Here is a 19,482-nt window from a genome sequence, read left to right as displayed (position 1 = left end):
TAATGAAAATTTTAATCGAATTGTCAATTATGCAACCAAAAAGTCTCTCGTTAGCCGATAAATAATGAATTGTGTATCATAAGGAATATCAGTTAGCAGGATTCGTACCGTGTTCAAACGGGGTTCGTCCTAACACCACGGCAATCCTGACGATTCTAAAGACGAACCGTTCAAACCGAGGGAAAGTAGAAGGGTTGTTCTCCGACGTTTGTAGGAGAATCGACCAATCGTGGTTCGTTAAGGTAACGGTAACCAACACCAAGAACATTATACACGATTCTATGCTTTTTCTCGGTGTGTTCTCACGTGACTGAATCGTTGTTACCTGTACAGGTATAGTGTTAAGGAAAACTGCTGAGATTGTGTTAAGGTAGTGTTGGTTCATAAGGAAGTTACTTTCACATATACATACGTGTGTATGCACACATCGACACAGAAATAGAGAGAGGGGGTGGTTGGATTTAACGTCGGCACGCGACTTCCGGACCGAAATGTCGGCACGCCATCCAACTCCGACCCCTCCCTTTATTTATTTATTTATTTATTATTTCTTTTTTTTCTTTTTATTTGATATCTCGTAGATTTTTTTATTTCTTCGACGATAAGTCAGTGTCCATCATCCCTTTTTTTTCTTTCAATTGTGTTAACTACAATGCTATTTATTATCTATGTAGATAGTGTAGTATACTTAATTATGATCATATTATTTTGTTTCATTATGTAACTTAATTAAAACTTCTTTCTTTTGTCTTAATTTCTATATTATAATGACTAATGACTAAATAAGTTGCATCTGTAATTATTGTACATTATTGTTCATTTTATTTCTTTCTTTTTATTGTTTCTTTTATTTTTCTTTTTTTATAGTCTTTTTTATTCTTTTTTTTATTGTTTTTGTTTGGAAAAAGCGTCCTTGCAACTAATGGAGGTGATCAATGATTATTTATATAACAACTTAGTATACATAAATGCATATCATAAGCCGAGCATTATACGAATTAACCACTTGACACAAATATACGTAGAGTTAGATAATATATACATCTATACATATATATATATATATATAGATATAGATAATGAGCTATAAATGAAACGTATAAAGATATTTTCAAAGCGTTGATGTTCTCATTCTCATTGCAGCGCGTGCACAATCATGCATTTCAGTTTGCAATGAAAAGGTTTAGAGTTAAGATCTTAAATTAAGAGAGGGTTTCTGAAGATAAAGATTTAATATTAAGTTGAGAAAAGAAACAGTTTTTTAATGTGTGGTGTGATGTTAAATGTAATATTTATTAATAAGAAGGTATCACAGGGAATTTGGACATCAAAAAAGAAATAGAACTTAATTTTGATAAGTTGGACGTTTCGTCCCTTTATTGGGATTTCTTCAGCAACTGGAAATTTTATTTTATTGTTATTTTTATATTTTATTTTTGGACGAGAGAAACAACTAATTGAGTAATATTTATTGATTATTTAAAAAATATCCTGTTAATTATAAACTATGACCTAGATTGAAATAATTTAGAAATTATGTAAAAGTTTACGAAAATAATACAATTATTTTTAATTATCTCAGGGTCCAATCGTTAGTTGAACGACACTGATATTTAAACTATAAATTGAATAAAGAGAATAAAAATAAGTTTTAATTATTTTCAGGTAAGGATAATCTTTTAAAGAGAACGAAGTTCACTCATTCCAAATGATAATATAAACAAGTCAATTATTCTGTTGCATAAGACACGATAAATAAGTGCTTTCATTAGATATATTTCTCATTCAATTTGTGAACGGACTGTGTTTAATACGTGCTGTGATCTCTTCTCTGTTAGTGATAATTTCATTATCTATAAGATAAGCGTGCTGGAATTTAACAAGAAAAAGAAAGTTGGATACACTTCAAATAATAATAGATTGCATTTCTTCTCTCTTTGGCAATCATCGTCGTTAATAAAATGTTTTTTCTTCCAATGAAATATTTAATATTGCACGATACTCCGCGATTAATTCCACGTGTAAAATATTTGTCTAAGTATTTATATCATTCGAATTTAAAATTGAACGGTAAGTGAATCCAAATTTAAATTGTTTGATCAACGTATATTCACAAATAATACAGAGTGTGTTTTATAATAATTTTAGTTAAAAAATATCCATCGAAATTATGCATCGTTCAAAGTAGACATCTGTGCAATAATCTTGTACTTGACAAACAATCTTCTTACATTTCTAATCCTGGAAATAAACCATTGAGAGATCAAACGATCGGTAAATTGTTAGAAGAAGCTGTTGAAAAATGGCCGAACAACGAATGCATCGTTTCTGATCATCAAAATATTCGATTAACATATTCCGAAGTGCTTCTTCGTGCTGACAAATTAGCTGCCGGATTGAAGAAATTGGGATTGAATAAAGGCGACAGAATTGGGATATTTGGGCCGAACGATATCGAATGGTTTATTACGTTTCTCTCGGCTACTAGATTGGGACTTATTACTGTTGCTATTAATTCGGCTTATCAACAAGATGAATTAATTTATTGTTTGAATAAAGTTGAAGTTAAAGCTATCGTCTCGCCAGTAAAATACAGAAAGAATAATTATACGGAAATTACTTTGGGTGCTAAAAAATGTTGTCCAAATTTAGAACATGTTATTATTTGGTCGGAGGATCATGTAACGTAAGAATCAACGTTAACACTTATCAAATTAACTATTTTTTTGTTTTTATAATAATAATAATTTGAATAAATAATAATTTGAAGGATAAATTTAAACGGGAAATAGGATAGATATTTAATTAGGTTGATGAGATAGAAGACAAAAAAAAGTTGATACTCGATCGATTAGAAAATGTGAAGGTGACATTAATTAATCGATTACCTTGTCGTTTTTTTCAGTGGTACTCGCCGTTGGCTAGATGTAGAATCCTTAGCAAGCAAAATCGAGGTTGAAGCTGTCTCTGCAGAACAAGGTAACGTCTCCACTTACGACGCCTGTAATATACAGTTTACTTCCGGAACAACTGGAAAACCGAAAGCGGCCTTACTGTCTCATAGATCCTTGGTGAATAATATTGAACGGGTAAGGATTAATTGTTCTACGTGTAATAGATTATCTGAATGTGTGTTGAATAAATCGTTTATTTTATTCATTGTTTTTTGTTTAAAGGGAATGATTAGAGCGGAGATAAAAGCTGGTTACAAAAGTTGTTTAAACGTTCCATTATTCCACGCATTTGGATTACTTTTTGGACAATTAAATACCCTATTATCAGGTTGTACGTTAATTTTAGAATCACGTTCGTTCGATCCCTTAAAATCTTTACAAGTTATGGCCAAAGAAAAATGTGACATAACTTATGGAACTCCAACGATGTGGGTTAGACAATTTTTCTATTTAATCTTATTTCATAAAAATCAATGCACACATTTTTATCATTAATTATTGTGTTTGTTTTTTTTTTTTCTTTAGATAAACATGATAGACGTTCAACAACAATTACATTTGCCTATAAGACCACATTTAGGTATAATCGGTGGTTCACCAATATCCTCTGAAGTCTTTCGACGTATTAAAGATGTTCTTGGTATTAGTAATATGAAGGTATTACTAATATTAACGATTCATGATAACAAAAAACTTGCATTATCATATCAGTATTATACTAATTTATTAATTATTCAATATTATGTATTTGTATTATTTAAAAATAACTTTTTATAATTAAGCACTTAACAAAATATGGTAAAATTTGTACGGTTTTGTTAATCGTATTATTCATATATTATGAAAATACACAAAATTATGCCAATAGATAGATAAATTTTAAAAGAGAGAAAGAGAGTAAGAGAGAAGTCGACGACCCGAGTGGCTCGTTGCTATCTATGCACATATCTTTGCAGCAAGCGAGCCCTCGGTTCGTATGCATAAAAGCTACTCTAAGGAGGAATATTGCCTCGCCTTTTGCTACGATCGATATGTACGAGCTTTCTTTGTAAAATGTATTTTTGGATTGGGCCGATTTGAAAAGTGGATTAACCCATTATCGTTATTACTTTCTTAGAATTCCAAGTGATTCATTGCAATGATTTTAACTTTTATTTTTCTTCGTAATATTTCTAATCATTTCTAATCATTTTCCCAATCATAATTAGAATGAATAATAATCTATTTTTCTTTTTCTTATTCAGACTATTTACGGACTCACCGAATTCTCGGGTATTTCTTTTCAAAGTTTACCCGGAGAAGATAGACAATTGACTGAGAATACAGTTGGATATGTATCAGACAATATAGAAGCTATGGTAAATCTATCTTCTATCATAGTTAATTATATTTTTCAAATGTGTTTTATATTGATTTTTGTTATGTGAATAGGTCGTTGATAGTAATGGGAAGCCAGTACCATTTGGATCAACTGGTGAACTTTGGACTCGAGGGTATAGTTCTATGATTTGTTATTATAATGATCTAGAAAATACCAAGAAGACTTTGACCGAGGATGGTTGGCTTAAGACTGGGGATCAATTTGTTTTACACCCTAACGGATATGGTCAGATTGTTGGAAGATTGAAAGAAATGATTATTCGCGGTGGAGAAAATATTTTTCCTAAGGTATAATCATTTTTATTTATATAATAATATTTATAATATTTATGCTAATTTCAAAAAAAAAAATTACTGTAATTTGTTCGTACGATCTCGATATAATTCACTGGTAATGAAATAGTTAAAAATGCATGCGTAATATAATTTTATTTGTATTTTTTATCTATGATTTTAATGTGACAAGTTTAACAAAAATCATTTAGGAGATTGAAGACTTTTTACTTAGTCATCCAAGTATAGCAGAAGTTCACTGCGTAGGAGCTTACGATGCAATATTTGGAGAAGAAATTTGCGCGTGTATTCGTTTATTCGAAGGCAAGGGTTTAAGTAAAGAAGAAATACAAACATACTGCAGAGGAAAAATAGCACATTTTAAAATACCAAAGTACATTGTTTTCTTAGATAAATATCCAAAAACAATGAGTGGAAAAATTCAAAAGGGTAAGCTTAAAGAGGAATTAGAAAGTAAAGGAATTATTCCTTCCATGCCAAAATGAAAATAATAAAAAAGAAAAAGAAAATAAAAAGAAAGCGTGTATATGAGAGTCCGTAAAATTTTGAAATATTTATTTTTATATTAAATAACGATAACATTTTATCAGAATAAGGTTGATTTTTTTTCTTATTTGTCTCCTTTTCTTTTTTCCTTTTTAATTTTTAATATTAAATATGCGGGAGAAATTTAAAAATATCGATACGAAAATTTAATCGATAATCGATTCTATTGATAGCTACGTAGTGTTGCGAGATGTCACCAGGTGGCAGATGAATTGTGTGTTTGGCGTCCCTCGTGATATTTTTTAATGGTGTAAGTTGTGCTTTTTTGGATTAATTTAAAAAATAATTACAATGGCTGAATATTTGGCATCAATTTTTGGGACGGAGAAGGACAAGTAAGTGTATGACATTTATTCAATTAAATATAAATTACGTTTAAAAAAATGTCGTGTGCGATTTAACCTTAATCGGATAAATTTTGTACGCAGGGTAAATTGTTCGTTTTACTTCAAGATCGGTGCTTGTCGACACGGGGATAGATGTTCACGTATTCATAACAAGCCAACGTTTAGTCAGGTAAAATAATAATTATTTCATATAATTATTTGTACAAGACAATATCATTGTTTGTGTGTTTTTTTATCAGACGTGTCTACTACAAAATCTTTACGTTAACCCACAAAATTCTGCTAAAAGTGCAGATGGCTCTCATTGTAAGTATAAATTTGTTTATCTTATTATTACAATTAATATTTATGCACTTTTAATATTAGTTATTGTAAATAATTAATTAAATGATTAAATTTATTTTCAGTGGTGGCAAATGTGTCGGATGAAGAGATGCAAGAACACTACGACAACTTTTTTGAAGATGTCTTTGTAGAGTGCGAAGATAAATATGGAGAAATCGAAGAGATGAATGTTTGCGACAACTTGGGAGATCACTTGGTAGGAAACGTTTACATTAAGTTTCGCAGAGAGGAAGATGCTGAAAGAGCAGTCAACGATTTAAATAATCGTTGGTTTGGTGGCAGACCGGTTTATGCTGAATTATCTCCAGTCACCGATTTTCGAGAAGCCTGCTGTCGTCAATACGAAATGGGGTAACTAATTAATATTAAAGAACACTAATCTCATCGGTAGAAAATCTGTTTATCATAAGGTATGTAATCTAAACGATTATTCAATTTTCAGCGAATGTACTCGCTCTGGGTTTTGTAATTTCATGCATTTGAAACCTATTTCAAGGGAACTTCGTCGATACCTGTACAGTCGTAAAAGAGGAGGAAAAATTCGATCCAGATCACGCTCTCGTTCTAGAGGACGTGATCGTAAACGTAGATCTCGGTCTCGTGAAAGAAGATCTAGATCTAAGGATCGTAAAAGACGAGACGACAAAGGCAGGGATGGACGATCTGGACGTTACTGATTATTATTCTTTGATTGTCATTTTTACATAAATAAGTTTATGCATTCAATTCGAATACTTGATTATTATTATCAAGTATTATTGTTACATAATATGCAAGTTTTGGATCGATCCTTGCTATTATGTAATTTTGACCAAATGAAAAAGATAAACATTTATTAATTTACTTATATATACATATTGTATAGAGAAACAAAAAACAAACAGCGCGATAATGCAGATTATTGCTTCTATATTTTTTATCGTAAAACTGTTATCTTGTAGGTAAAGAAAGTAACAGATAAAAAGGGTTTTATGTTAATATACTGAATAATAATTAAGTAATGAAATATGTAATATAATTTTGTGATTATAAATATGAATTATAAGCTTTTTACGTGGGTGTTGTACAATATTAACTGTGCAACATGTTGACGAAGCTATGCACAATTTTGTTTATAGTTTTGTAAAAAAGATAAATTATGAAATACGATGTATAATTTTTCTAGCAGACTATTGCTCTTATATTTCTCGGATTATCGTCAATTTATTTGTAAAAAAAGTCATTCGTTATCGACGATTATCATTGATAAAGCGAGGTAGAGAAAGTATTTGTAGTTTCGTTCGCGCGAAGAAGATTCCTAGATAGTTTTCAAAGGGTTATCATTTTTTGTTCTATCGTACCGACTCAAATTTATCGACACAGATTGATATTATCGACTTTACATGGTTCTACTTTTTCTCTACATATTTATCACTTGGTAGGTGCTGCCATTTGATGTCAATCACACGAACTACAAGTTTCTCTAAAAATATTCATTGATTCGCGATGCAGAAGATGCATGTATCTACGATAACATCAATCATAGTCAATTTGGTAAAAGCAAAAGAGAAATGATATTATTGGAAAAACACGAGATGATAAAATTAATTATAATTCTTTTTTAATAGTATCTATTTTTATTTTCTATAATCATAACAATTGCATATAGATATCGATCGGTTGGATCATTCGAGGTTTTATAAAAAAGATTCAAAAAGGAGGATCGAAATCGATATATCCGGGCACGTGTTTTCAGGTAGATCTAATTGGCCCGAAGGGTTTTGGGAGCAACGTGGACCATTTCAGTGTCGGGTTGTGCATCGAACAGCCGTGCATTACCGCGGCAGATGGTGCTCGTCGTGATTGCAGCTGCTCTCAGAAGAACACCTGCCGTGGCCGTTCTCTTTGCCAACTATCGAGATGCACACCGTATCACTGTCAGTACTCCTCTTCCCTCTCTCCTCCCTTTCTCATACATTTCTCTATCTTCTTACGTTCACCGTATGTTGGTTCAACATCGTTATAAGTAAATACGTTCATTTAGCAATTTATTTAACGATTTATCTCGGATACCATTAACTCTCTCGGGATGAAATTATTCCAATAAATTGGTTCCACTTGCAAATTTATCGGAGCTAACAGTTTCGTTTCTTTTTTTTTTTTTTCGAAGGATAACAGAATGAAAATAATTTTAGGACATCTGGTAAATTCGTGTCACTTTTATTCTTATCAAATGAATCCTATTTTTGTCTTAATGATCATTTCATTAACACCGTGATATTCGTATTGATTAATAAATAGATTTTTCTCTCTTGTCAATTTAAAGAAAAATGTATTATAAATGAAAAATATTAATAATCAGATAGTTAACGAGAGTAAACCGGAATAGTTTGAATTCGAACTCAGACGTATAGATCATCGTTAGGTAGGGAAACATGGTTTATACTACAAATCGATGTCCGGTGGATTTTTACACGCAGCTAATATCGATTCATAAAACTTCGTAGCCTCGGTAATCTCCACGTTGATATCTGTTTTACGATCCCGTTTGCTATATAACCACCAACCATGGTCATAAAGCATCGACAACACCGATCGATCCCAATGATTGGGAGTCATAAGCGAACGAATTTCATTTCGTTCGATTACGATAGGTGCAATTAAACTTTTAACTGCAATAATATTTTATTTATGTTTTCATTAATATTATTTCGTCGATCATTATACATTATAACTGAATGATAATAAATACAATCGTAGTGAATAGAATTTTCGTTTAAACTAAAAATATGACGAAAGAATTAAAGTGAATCGGATTGGAGCGAAATGAAAAGAAAGGGGATGAAAATGAAGGACGAAGTTGGAAGGGGTTGTTAAATTGTTGGATAACCGGGCCCACCCAAAAGATCATAATTAATCCTGGCAATCTGCCAGTGAATCGAGTACGTTGTAAGGGTTTACTTGTACCAGTTGGAAAAAGTATTCTCGATGAAAATAGATGAAGGAAAAATTGCATGAGTTAATATGGACACTCTTGATCATGATTTCCCTTGTCGAGATACGACAGGCTAACGAGCTGTCAAACGTCAAACATCATACGTCAAATGTATCGAACTTTTCGCGTTATTATTGACTTCTTCCTTATTTTCTCTCCTTCCTACATTTCGCATCATTAACTTTGTATTGGTTTGGACGATGACGTCATTAGATTGAATTATTAATGTTCAGGAAATGAAGCTGCTATTTATTCGATCAGTATTTTTATATCCTTTTCTTTTTTTGTGGGGTGGGGAGGCAGAGAGGAGTCAGTATATATTTAAAAAATAATATTCATTTTAGAATAAATTCAACATATTATATATTTAAATTTTAATTGTTCAATATTATAATAAGGTTTCGTGTTAGGATTTAATGCAAATAGGGGTGCGTTTGGATTACAGGGTGCATTCTAATATTTTATCATTTTATTTTCCGAACAATACGATATTTTACAAAATATTCATCAATATAAATATAATTTAATAATAATTTAATATATATAATAAGATAAAATATAAGAATGATCTATTTTTTTTTTTGTAGTTAGAAAGATAGAGAAAATATGTTTCAAAGCAGACCGTATAAGAGAAGTTATGTTCATATGAAAACAAAGAGGGGAAAAGGAAGAAAAATATGCTCCACAGCAGCCATTTAATCGCGAAACATGAATGCCAGTGCATTGCAAAAAGAGAGAGAGAGAAAGAGAAAGAGTAAGATAGAAAAGGTGAAAAGCCTGATTGAATCCTGAATATGCATGGGTAAAGCAGCTATGTGTTTGGTTTGTTTTCTCGAATTTGGCGGAGTATCCTTTTGATCGGTTACTTTTGCTTATCATAGATCGATCAAAGAGTATCCATTAAAAAAATGAAAGTCCAATACTTTTCCCTACATTTTCCATTATGTTCAGTTTTTTTTGTAATACTTTTGTGCACGTACGTGCATATTTCATCTCTTAGAAATATTTTAGAAAAAGATGTTTTTGTAGATATTTTAAGATGTTCCAAGTGTGTGTATAATTCGTGAAAATATTTTCCTATCAAAATTAAAAAAATATAAAAGTAAAATACTATTGTTTTTTTTTTTTTTTTTAATAATAATAAATACATTTACGAAATATATTATGAAACATCATAGAATAACTTTGTATATAGGGGAAGATAATTGATAATTATTTGATTAAAAATGATTCGTGGTAATAGATAAATTTTTATAACTTATGTAATTATTGTATTTTTTGTGTGACGATAAGATGGATAAGTGTAAAGTATTTATAATTCGTAATATCTACGTCATTTCTATTGAGAAGAATATTATAAATCGGTGGCTATCAGATTTCACGCATCCCCGGGTTTAATTTTCACACGAGAGTGATCCTTTCGCAGGCGTACATATCTTTTATCTCGAATACCAGAATATCGATTCTTTTCATCGATTCTATACCGATTTTATAACGATTATATCGTTTCATTTCAAGCTGCGACGTGTACGAATCGAGAGAGAAAGGGAGTATGTATTATGCTTACGATGCACCGAACTTTACCGCATCCCGTACCATAGAGTACCGCACCTATATCGTATCGTATCGTATCGTATCGTAACGTACCGTACTCTGTCCGTCCGAGCGATGCATTTTAATGAAATATTTCCAGCTGCCGTTTGAAATGTTTGTAAATTATTTACAAAAGGGAATTTAATTCTCTTTTTTAGGTATTAACGTATTCCCATATGATATCTATTGTTCCCTTCTTTAATAATTTACATTATATCTGTACAGTATATATTTACTTCATTTTATTCTAATGGAGGAGATAGCAACAACAACAAAAAAAAACTTTCACAGCAAAGAGATAAATACGTATTATAAAAATGCATAATATATATTTCATATATAATTATAATTTTAATATATATATATATAAAATATATATATCACACCATTCTTTCAATAGAGAAAATATTAAACGAGGGATTTAAAAAAAAATAGATAAAACAGTGTAGATTGATTCATAAACATTTTTATCGATTAAAATTAAACGAGAATAAAATATACACACGCGCAATAGAGTACGATATAAATTAACATTAATAAAAGAAACATACTTATAATAAAATGCTAATAATTTCAATACGATATACCACGAATAATAATAATAATAGAGTAACAAAATAAAAAATAGGAGAAGAGTCAAAATAAAAGCCTACTTGTTAACCGTAATTGTTGTTAAAGAGTTGAAATGAATAAAAGATAGAAAGAAGATAACTTAAGTTCCCCTTAAACGTGAGTTGCAAAAGAGAAATAATAATAAGAAGAAGAAGAAGAAGAAGAAGAAGCTGTGGCACGCAACGTCGTAGTTAAAGAAGAGGAAAAAGATGATGGGGTGGTGGTGGATGAGTAAGAAGGGTAGGAGAGGGTTGAAGTAGCAAGAGGGCATCGTAGACACTCGCATTTTTTATGGACGAGCAGACCGTCCTCGAGGCTTGGTCGAGGCTCATTTAGTAGAACGTTCTGAATAGGTGAGCCGCACTTCGCGGAGGCAGGCTTTTGCTTTATATCTTTTTCTTTTTTTTTTCCTTTTACTCTCTCTCTCTCTCTCTCTCTCTTATCTCTCCTCTCTTGGAGTACTCTCCCGAGTTTACTCGGACTGAATGCGTCGCTCGTTAGTCCGTTCCTTCTAAGAACGTCCGGCTTCCGTTCGTAATACTTTTTGCAATTTTTCCATAGCATATCGGTAAGATGATTTTTCTATTTCCCCCTCTCACTCTCTCTCTCTCTCTCTCTCTTTTTTTTTTTTACTTTAGAAGATCTTCAAGTATTATCGATAACTATCATAATGAAAAACTTTGTTGCATACTTAACTAGAGTTCGGTTCTTTTCGAATAATCCACAAACGATTCATTTTTGTTTGACGATAAAAATAAAATATCCTTCTTTTTTTCCTTGTTTCATTTTTATTCGAGTTGTTATCGAGATATTATTATTGACGATTCGATTGATCGAACGTAATTTCTTAATACGATTTAAAGATATAAATGGATATTGTTATTTTAAGAAAATTGTTAAGGGAAAATTTGCGTGCAACCAAACGTCATTGTTACGTTTAATTAGAATGAATTAGAATTTAGGAATAGTTTAGGTCGGAAGTTGAAATATATATCTCTTGGGTTTTTGGAAAGAGGAGAACTAAGGAAATGGTATATGGGGTTTGTTTTAGGTATTTGCTGTGAGGGTTAGAAAAGGACTCCTCGTAGGAAGCGAGAAACCGGAAACGAAAGGGAGATCTTTTAGCGAGTTGGGGGTTGTTTAAATCTAACATTCAAACCTCTCCTCTATAATAGTTACTACAATAATTATATAATAATGATATAATGATAGTAATGCAAAAAATAATGGATAACATGAATTCAAATTTAAGAATTATTATTAATCAAATATAAGAGAGAGAAGTGTCAAAATATAAATTGTATAAAATAAAATAAGGGAATGATATAATAATTAAATGCTACCCTTGTTTTAAATAGGATTAGTAACCCATTTTATGAAAAGCAAGTTAATAATGATAATAATGATAATAATAATAATAATAATAATGAGTTAAGAGATACAGAAGAAGCAATTATATGGGCTTCGTCTGTCGGAAAAGCTGTAGACTATGGCATGCCGACAAATGAAGGGACAAAGAGCCGCTTTATTTCGGTCTTGCGGCCTCGACATTAACGAGAAGACGACGTGGAACGTTTGAGATAGGACTAAGGTAACAATAAATGGGAGGACTCAATTTTTTTAACGAGAGAAAAAGCCCTTTGCAAACTTGTTGCATTATTTTTTTCGCATATATAAGTTTTTGGGAATTTTTTTATTTACTTTTTATACGTACTTCTTTGCCTATATACGAATTCGGATTGTTTTAAGTTCGTGATTCAGGTATATTTGATAACATACTCGTTTTATTTTTTAGTGCACTTATTATACTTCTTTATTATACTTTATTACTTATATATATATTTTGTACATTATTTAATTGTGGTAGTAGAGAGTAGTTTAAAATTATTCAATTTTTTATTTTAATTTAATAAAATATATATATAATAATAAATAAATTATACCTTTTTTTTTAGATACTCCTAATAATTCTGTGCGTGTATTATATTTTTAATTGCATATTATTCATTTATATTTAAAAAACAAACGACACCTTAAAGTACGCGAAAGTAGTTTGAAAGAAATCTTGTAATTCGTTAGAGACAGAAAAACAAAGATTCGTCATCCAACGGAAGTTCGGTTGGTTGGTTGTCCTAAGGGAGGAGGTGGAGGAGGGGAGGAGAGGAAGAAGAAGGGACACTTCTTAGATTTAGCAACGATTTTGATGGAACGTTTTTCGCGAGAAGCAGAAGAAACGAAGGGTGGGCGATGAGAATGGGGGATGGGGGGAGGGGGCAACAACCATTCGTGATAGCTTTTTGACCGGTCCTTTCGTCGTACTTGGATTCCCTTTCCGGTCGTCAGAGTAAGAAAAAAGGAACAAGAAAAAAAGAAAGTAGAACAGAGATAATAAGGCAGGAAGTATAAAGGAAAAGAGCTTTTGCTAGGAGAAAAAGAGAAAAGAAGAAAAGATTAAGAGTGGAAGAATGAGAAGAGATAGGGAATTGGGGTGGGATGGGTGGTGAGGGGGTTGGGGGAAAGAAAGAGAACATCCGTTGTAACGTTCTCGACGTCATAGTCGTCGTCGTATCTTTTACGAGGCAGTCTTTTCTGATATCGTTCGTTCTAGAAGACGATCGTGTTTGCGACACGTCTACACGACTCATTGAAAACCTATTATGCTACTAGTTTTCTTTTTTTTCTTCTTAATGTTATCTTTATAGTGTTTCTTTTTTCTTTTTTTTTTATTGCTGTTTATTTTATATAAGAATTTATTATTATATATATCAGAATAATGCACATTAATTAAATATATTTTACTTTAATAATAATATTTTATTATATTAATAATAATTCTTTTTGTTTTTCTTTTTAATCTTTTTTAATTGCTACTTATGTATCTGTAATTGTATTTTCGATCGTTTATAAGAGGTAACTCACAACGTGTGCACGTGTTAGAAAGGAGCACATCCCCGTGTTGAATCTTTTGGATCCTTGTAGAAGTAGCCCCAAAGCGGTCACGTTTCAAGCGTTATTAAACGTTTCTTATCAAACGCGACCTTGATATCGATTCCTTTTACCTTCCACTTTTCTTCAGTCTGTCCTGAATCGAATCGAATCGAATCGTGAAAGTGTAAGACGTGCATAGAATTTCTTACAAACGTTTAATCCATCCAATCGCATCGATTTGTGCAACTTCATACTTCGTTGTATTATAATATTACTTACGAGAAAAAATAGAAAACAGAAAAATAATATTAATTTCTTGTTCCTTTTTTTTCTTATAGATAAAATGAGAATAAAACAAAACAACAAAAAAAGTAAATGGGTTACTAGATAACGAGAGGGGGAGGGGAGGCTGGTTGGTGGTGGTTATTGTTAACGTCATTAATAAAATTATAGTTAATTAAATTCGATGCATATTATTCGTTGCAATAAACGCAACATTTAACACCACGCGGCAAAATACGTTTTGATTAATAAAATGTTTAATTATTGAAAATCCAGGTTTCGTACGTTTTGATTAATAAAATGTTTAATTATTGAAAATTCATGTTTCACTTGGACGAGCTCAATTATGGCACGAATTTATCTCTCTTGGGTCTTTGATTTTTATATTAATAATATCGAGTCGAATTGGATATCGGTGTAGTTTGTGTGAGAAATACTAATAATATTTTTGCTTTTATATTTATTAAAAAAAAAAAAAAGGACACATTCAACAAATCTGTGATCTTTTTGTTTCGACTTGATCGAGTAGTGTAATTTAACGAATATTCATTAACAAACGATTAATTTATTACGAACAGATCTGCAGATGCGTTTACCTCAACGTCCTGAAAAATCTGGTTTGACATTACTTGCAATTTATTCACAAAATTTATTATATTGTTAATCGTGTAAAATGAAAGTATTGCCTGGTAGTAAATGGTTGCATAATTCAACACACGTTTACGAAACATTTCTTATCTTATCTTAACATAACGTCGTAATTATTTCTTGAAAAAAATCCACACACACACACACACATTGTTTTTTAATTTAATTAATTATTTATTATTCCTATCGTATTTTTTCGTTATTATTCTCGCGTGAGATTTGACGTAACAGGATAATCCGATCTTAAAGAAAGAAAGAAAGAAAGAAAGAAAAAAAAAAAAAGAAAAAGCTCGTTGTTTATCGTCGTCATTTTTAATATTATAAAACATGAAAGTTAAACATTTGTATTGGTCAGAAATAACATGAGAAACTTTTCTTCAATAGTTTTCAATCTGTCGGATAGAATAGGAAACCGATTTTCTTGTGCAGTTGCCTACTATGGAAATGTAGTCACTTCGAGTTAAAAGAAAAAGAAAAAGAAAAAGAAACTAAGTTTCCTCGCGAAGGGGTCGCGATGAGAGAAGAAGAAGAATAAGACGTTAAAAGTGGGGGGTGGGTGTGTGGGAGGGATGGATGGAAAAAAGGGCTGGTCGAGTCTCTCGCGAATAAAATCTCTCGCAGGGTGTTTCCTCGCTCAATTTATTTTCTCTCTTTCTCTTTTTCATTTTTTCTTTCTTTCTTTTACCAAACGGTAAGGAGGGGGCAGGGGGTGGTGGTGTCGTTCTAAAGAGGTCGTAATAACTCTCTTAAATTCATAGCTGGGGCCTCTTAAAATTCCATCGTTTCTCAGTGGCACGTTCGTAGTTCGCCGGCATTGTCGTAGCAATTTATTGCGAATCCCTAAAGTGTCGTGAACCCTTCGTCCTTGCGTTCCTTGGTTCCTTGGTTCATTTGATACGTCGAAAAAAAATCGAAAAAGGTAGAAAAGATGATTTAAAAAAACTAACGAAAAAATTAACAATAAGTTAATGACGAATCAAATAAAAAAAAGAACAAATATATGAGATAAAGGGAATCAATATGGGGTTATGAAGAGGAATAAGAAAGAAGAAGAAGTAGAAGTAGAAAGAAGACAGGTTGAGTTTGAGAGCTTTGTCCGGAAGCCGAAACCTGTGTTTTATCTCCGAGTTGCCGAACTTTTAGGTCCTTTCTCATCCTTCCTTTTCGACGTGGTCCTTGACAGGAAAGAAAAGAGGCCAAGAAGAAAGAAAAGAACCTTTACTATATCTATATATGTTTTCATTCCTATGTGTTTGTTCTTGTTTTATGTAACTGTGGGAGTGCAAGGAAAAGAAAGAGAGAGAGATGTGATATAAGTTGCGAGATAAAAAGGAGGAAACGAAGGTAGAAAATGAATGAAAGAATAAAAAGAAAAATGTCGAGTTAGAATCGCGCTGGCGTGGTAGGGTAAAAATAGTTTTTTAAAAAAAAAAGAAAGAAAAAAAAGAAGAAATGAGGGAAAAGTGGGCCACGAGTTTCGTGGTTTATTGAAAAGCTGCCGCTTAAGTGCTTCCACCTTTCGACTCTTCCTGTCCAACGGGCTTTAGACAGGTGCTGGCCTGATTCTTGCACGCCTTTCCTTTCTTTTTTCTTCTTCTTCTTCTTCTTCTTCTTCTACTACTATTACTATTTTCTCTATCTTTCTTTCTTTCGTTTTCTCTTTCTTATATACTCACTCTGTTGGTTTCTTTCTTTCTGTTTTTCTTTAAACCATCTTCTTAGTTTCTTTTCGCAAGGGAGTTTCTATTGGCTTACCAACAACGTCTTCTTTCCCTTTAAATCCGAGAGAGAGAGAGAGAAGTACCGAAGACATAAATATTTAGTCGATTATTTTAACAGGTTAGCAGTAGTAATGGCCCGCCAAGTACTTTCATCTCCGTTTGCCCTTATTTTCTTAGAGGAATAAGAGCTTTAGTAGTGGGATAAAGGTACGAAACGAAGAGAGAGAGAGAATCATCCTAGAGACCGAGGACTTTTCAAATTGGATCGAGCACCTGCGTCGGGCACGGGAATCCAAGGAGGTAAATTAGATGAAGCGATGGGGAAAAGTAGAAAGAGAAAGAAAGAGAGAGAGAGAAAGAGAGAGACTTCGAAAATTCGTATACGGAATTTTATTTAATAAAATCAAAAAAAATCATTTCTTATAGACTTAACGATTGTGTTAACAAAATTTATGATCAATGTTAAAAGAAAGAATGCAGAATTTCTTGAATGATTTTTGAAGAACAATTTGCAAAGTTTTGATTCGTGTAACAAAGGGATAAATTATAGAAGGGGGGGATACACACACGATACGATGGTGTTTCACTGATAGAAAATAAATTCTTATGGTATCTTTGAAGCTCCCTTCCGATTCCATTCTCTTGTAATTCTCCTTCTCCAAATATTTCTTTCCCCCTTCTCGTTGAAGTCAGCCGAAAATAGTATATAGAAGAGATAGTATTATAGTAATAGTCAGTGATTCAGAAACCCTAATCCCTTTTTGTGTATATCATTGATGGTAACGAAACAAAGCGGTGGTGAATCGCAACACATCGGAAGTCGAAACGTCGTAGGTGTGTCCTTATTCGTTTTTCCCTTCCTTTGCTCTATAACAGAAAGGGAGGAGGGTTGAAATTGAAGGGTGCATACGCCTGCGTTGCCACGAATAATACAATAAAGAGAGAAAGATAACAAGAATAAAAATTCCAAGGGATTTGTTGGACTTTTTCTTGTTTTTTTTTGTTGTGTTTTTCGAGTATACTCGCTCGGATTCCGTTCGTTAAAACGACATCAAACTTTGTTCTCTCTGTACGCTTTTATCGAGCCAATAAAAAATAATCTCCACCCTTCTTCTAATTGTTTCTTACTGGAATTTTTTTTATAAAAGAGAGAGAGAGAGAGAGAGAGGGGGGGGGGGACTTTTAATATTAAAATGCTAAGATTACTTTTTATTTCGAAGATTATCTTTTTTTTTTTCTTTTTCTTTTTTCTTTTACAAACATTTTGTAAGTTAAATACGAATGGATATTACGCGCGTGTGTATGTGTGTGTGTTTTAAAAATAGAAAGAATACTTGGTCAAAATGTTTAATCGAAGAATAAAGGAAAAGAAAGGGATGTTTCGGAAGGATTAGGAAAGTTATGGTGTGCGTAATTAAGTTTATTTAATAAAAGTTAGAATAGTGTTGAATAGGGATGAAAATCAAATCAGTAATTACAAAGTCCTATCTCGCGAGTATAATATAATATATTGCACGATATCCAACGGAATAAATCACGAAATTAGTTTACTCAGATGCTAAGAATGAATTTTGCATTGCTTTCTCCTCCCCCACACCCCCCTTCCACCTTTCAGTTCTTCTTCTTCTTCTTCTTTATCCCTCCCATTTCTCTCTGCTTGCATGAACTTATCTTATGGTGGGGTAAGTTTTGAATGCAACCGTGCTACTGCAGTTGCTGCTTCGCGTGAGAAGAATGCGAATAGAAAAAAAGACTTTGGAAAAGTGAAGATGCACTTTTTAGTTTTTTTTACGTTAAGAAGATATGCCAGTAGCTGTTATTGCGACTGACTTAAAACTTTACTTATTAAATTGCAAATTAGTATTCTTTCTCTTAAGAACTATTATCTATACGATTATTATTTTGTTTTTTCTTTTTATCATTTTTTAAATGTAAATTAAAAATTAAAATATTATAATAATAATAATAATAATAATAATATAAGGATGATAAAATATATAAGCGAATTAAATTGAAATATTTCTTTAGATACAAATACCAACGAGCAGTAAAACGGATTAACGCATCTAGTACGAATTACGAATGTTTTTTCAGTTTTTTTTGTTGTTGTCGAAAAACCTGGATAACAGAGCAAAGCTCTCTGGTGTTTCCTGGATATATATTCCCTCTTTTGATTTAAATTTTATTATAATAAAAGAAGAGGGTACGGGGGAAAGAATAAAATAGAATAAAAACATGTGATTTATCCTTTTCCGATATTATTAAAATATATAACGTAAAAGAGAGTAGAATTTTTCAAAATCGTAACTCGAGCTAATTTTATTTAATGCAACGTGAATTTGTTTTAAATCTTTGTTTTATATTCTCTCTTGTGTACATATAATATATATATATATATATATATGTATATGTAAAATTAATTTGTCTAAAAAAAAGAAGAAGATTAATTCGATGATGAAAGTTAATTTTGTAAGATAATATTAAAGTACAAAGATATGGAAGTATTCATCCATTTTCCCTAGACAATCTTAAGGGTTCGTCGTAGGTCTCTGGGTACGACGACGACGACGACGACGACGACGACGACAAGAAGGTTCTTCCAACCAACCCTAAAGCTGATAAATAGAACGAGTTTCAGCGTTGCAACGTGTTGCTTCGGCTTACTCCGTCTCGTTATAGTGAGGAGGAGGAGGAGGAGGAGGAGGAGGAAGCCTAAGTGCACGAAACTTCGGCCTCGATCCGCCACCACGGGAATGCGAATAGGTAATGGCGTGCGAGTTGCTCTATGGGAATAACTTAACTCGCAAACTTAACTTAACCCTACGAGAGAAAATGAGAGAGAGAGAGAGAGAGAGAGA

The 19,482-nt window shown here is 32.0% G+C and overlaps 2 protein-coding genes across 2 annotated transcripts; both read left to right on the top strand.

Moving 5' to 3' along the window:
• Nucleotides 1-1,157: 1,157 nt before the first annotated feature.
• Nucleotides 1,158-5,220, top strand: LOC106786684 (acyl-CoA synthetase family member 2, mitochondrial). Its single transcript, XM_014748338.1, has 9 exons — nucleotides 1,158-1,306; nucleotides 1,666-2,070; nucleotides 2,149-2,686; nucleotides 2,906-3,089; nucleotides 3,177-3,386; nucleotides 3,480-3,611; nucleotides 4,199-4,312; nucleotides 4,386-4,622; nucleotides 4,820-5,220. The coding sequence occupies exons 2-9, from the start codon at nucleotides 1,962-1,964 to the stop codon at nucleotides 5,111-5,113; spliced, it is 1,818 nt and encodes a 605-aa protein (XP_014603824.1). The 5' UTR covers nucleotides 1,158-1,306; nucleotides 1,666-1,961; the 3' UTR covers nucleotides 5,114-5,220.
• Nucleotides 5,221-5,373: 153 nt separating this feature from the next.
• On the top strand, nucleotides 5,374-7,031 carry LOC106786682 (splicing factor U2af 38 kDa subunit-like). The gene is made up of 5 exons (XM_014748336.1): nucleotides 5,374-5,509; nucleotides 5,603-5,690; nucleotides 5,761-5,827; nucleotides 5,929-6,217; nucleotides 6,309-7,031. Exons 1-5 carry the CDS (start codon nucleotides 5,466-5,468, stop codon nucleotides 6,541-6,543), a joined length of 723 nt encoding a protein of 240 aa, XP_014603822.1. The 5' UTR covers nucleotides 5,374-5,465; the 3' UTR covers nucleotides 6,544-7,031.
• The last annotated feature ends 12,451 nt before the right edge of the window (nucleotides 7,032-19,482 follow it).

The sequence above is a fragment of the Polistes canadensis genome, unplaced genomic scaffold, assembly GCF_001313835.1.
Source record: "Polistes canadensis isolate GaletaPanama2010 unplaced genomic scaffold, ASM131383v1 scaffold_79, whole genome shotgun sequence".
NCBI classification, from domain to species: Eukaryota; Metazoa; Arthropoda; class Insecta; order Hymenoptera; family Vespidae; genus Polistes; species Polistes canadensis.
Note: the sequence above shows the minus strand (reverse complement) of the source record. Positions and strands in the feature narration are given on the sequence as shown.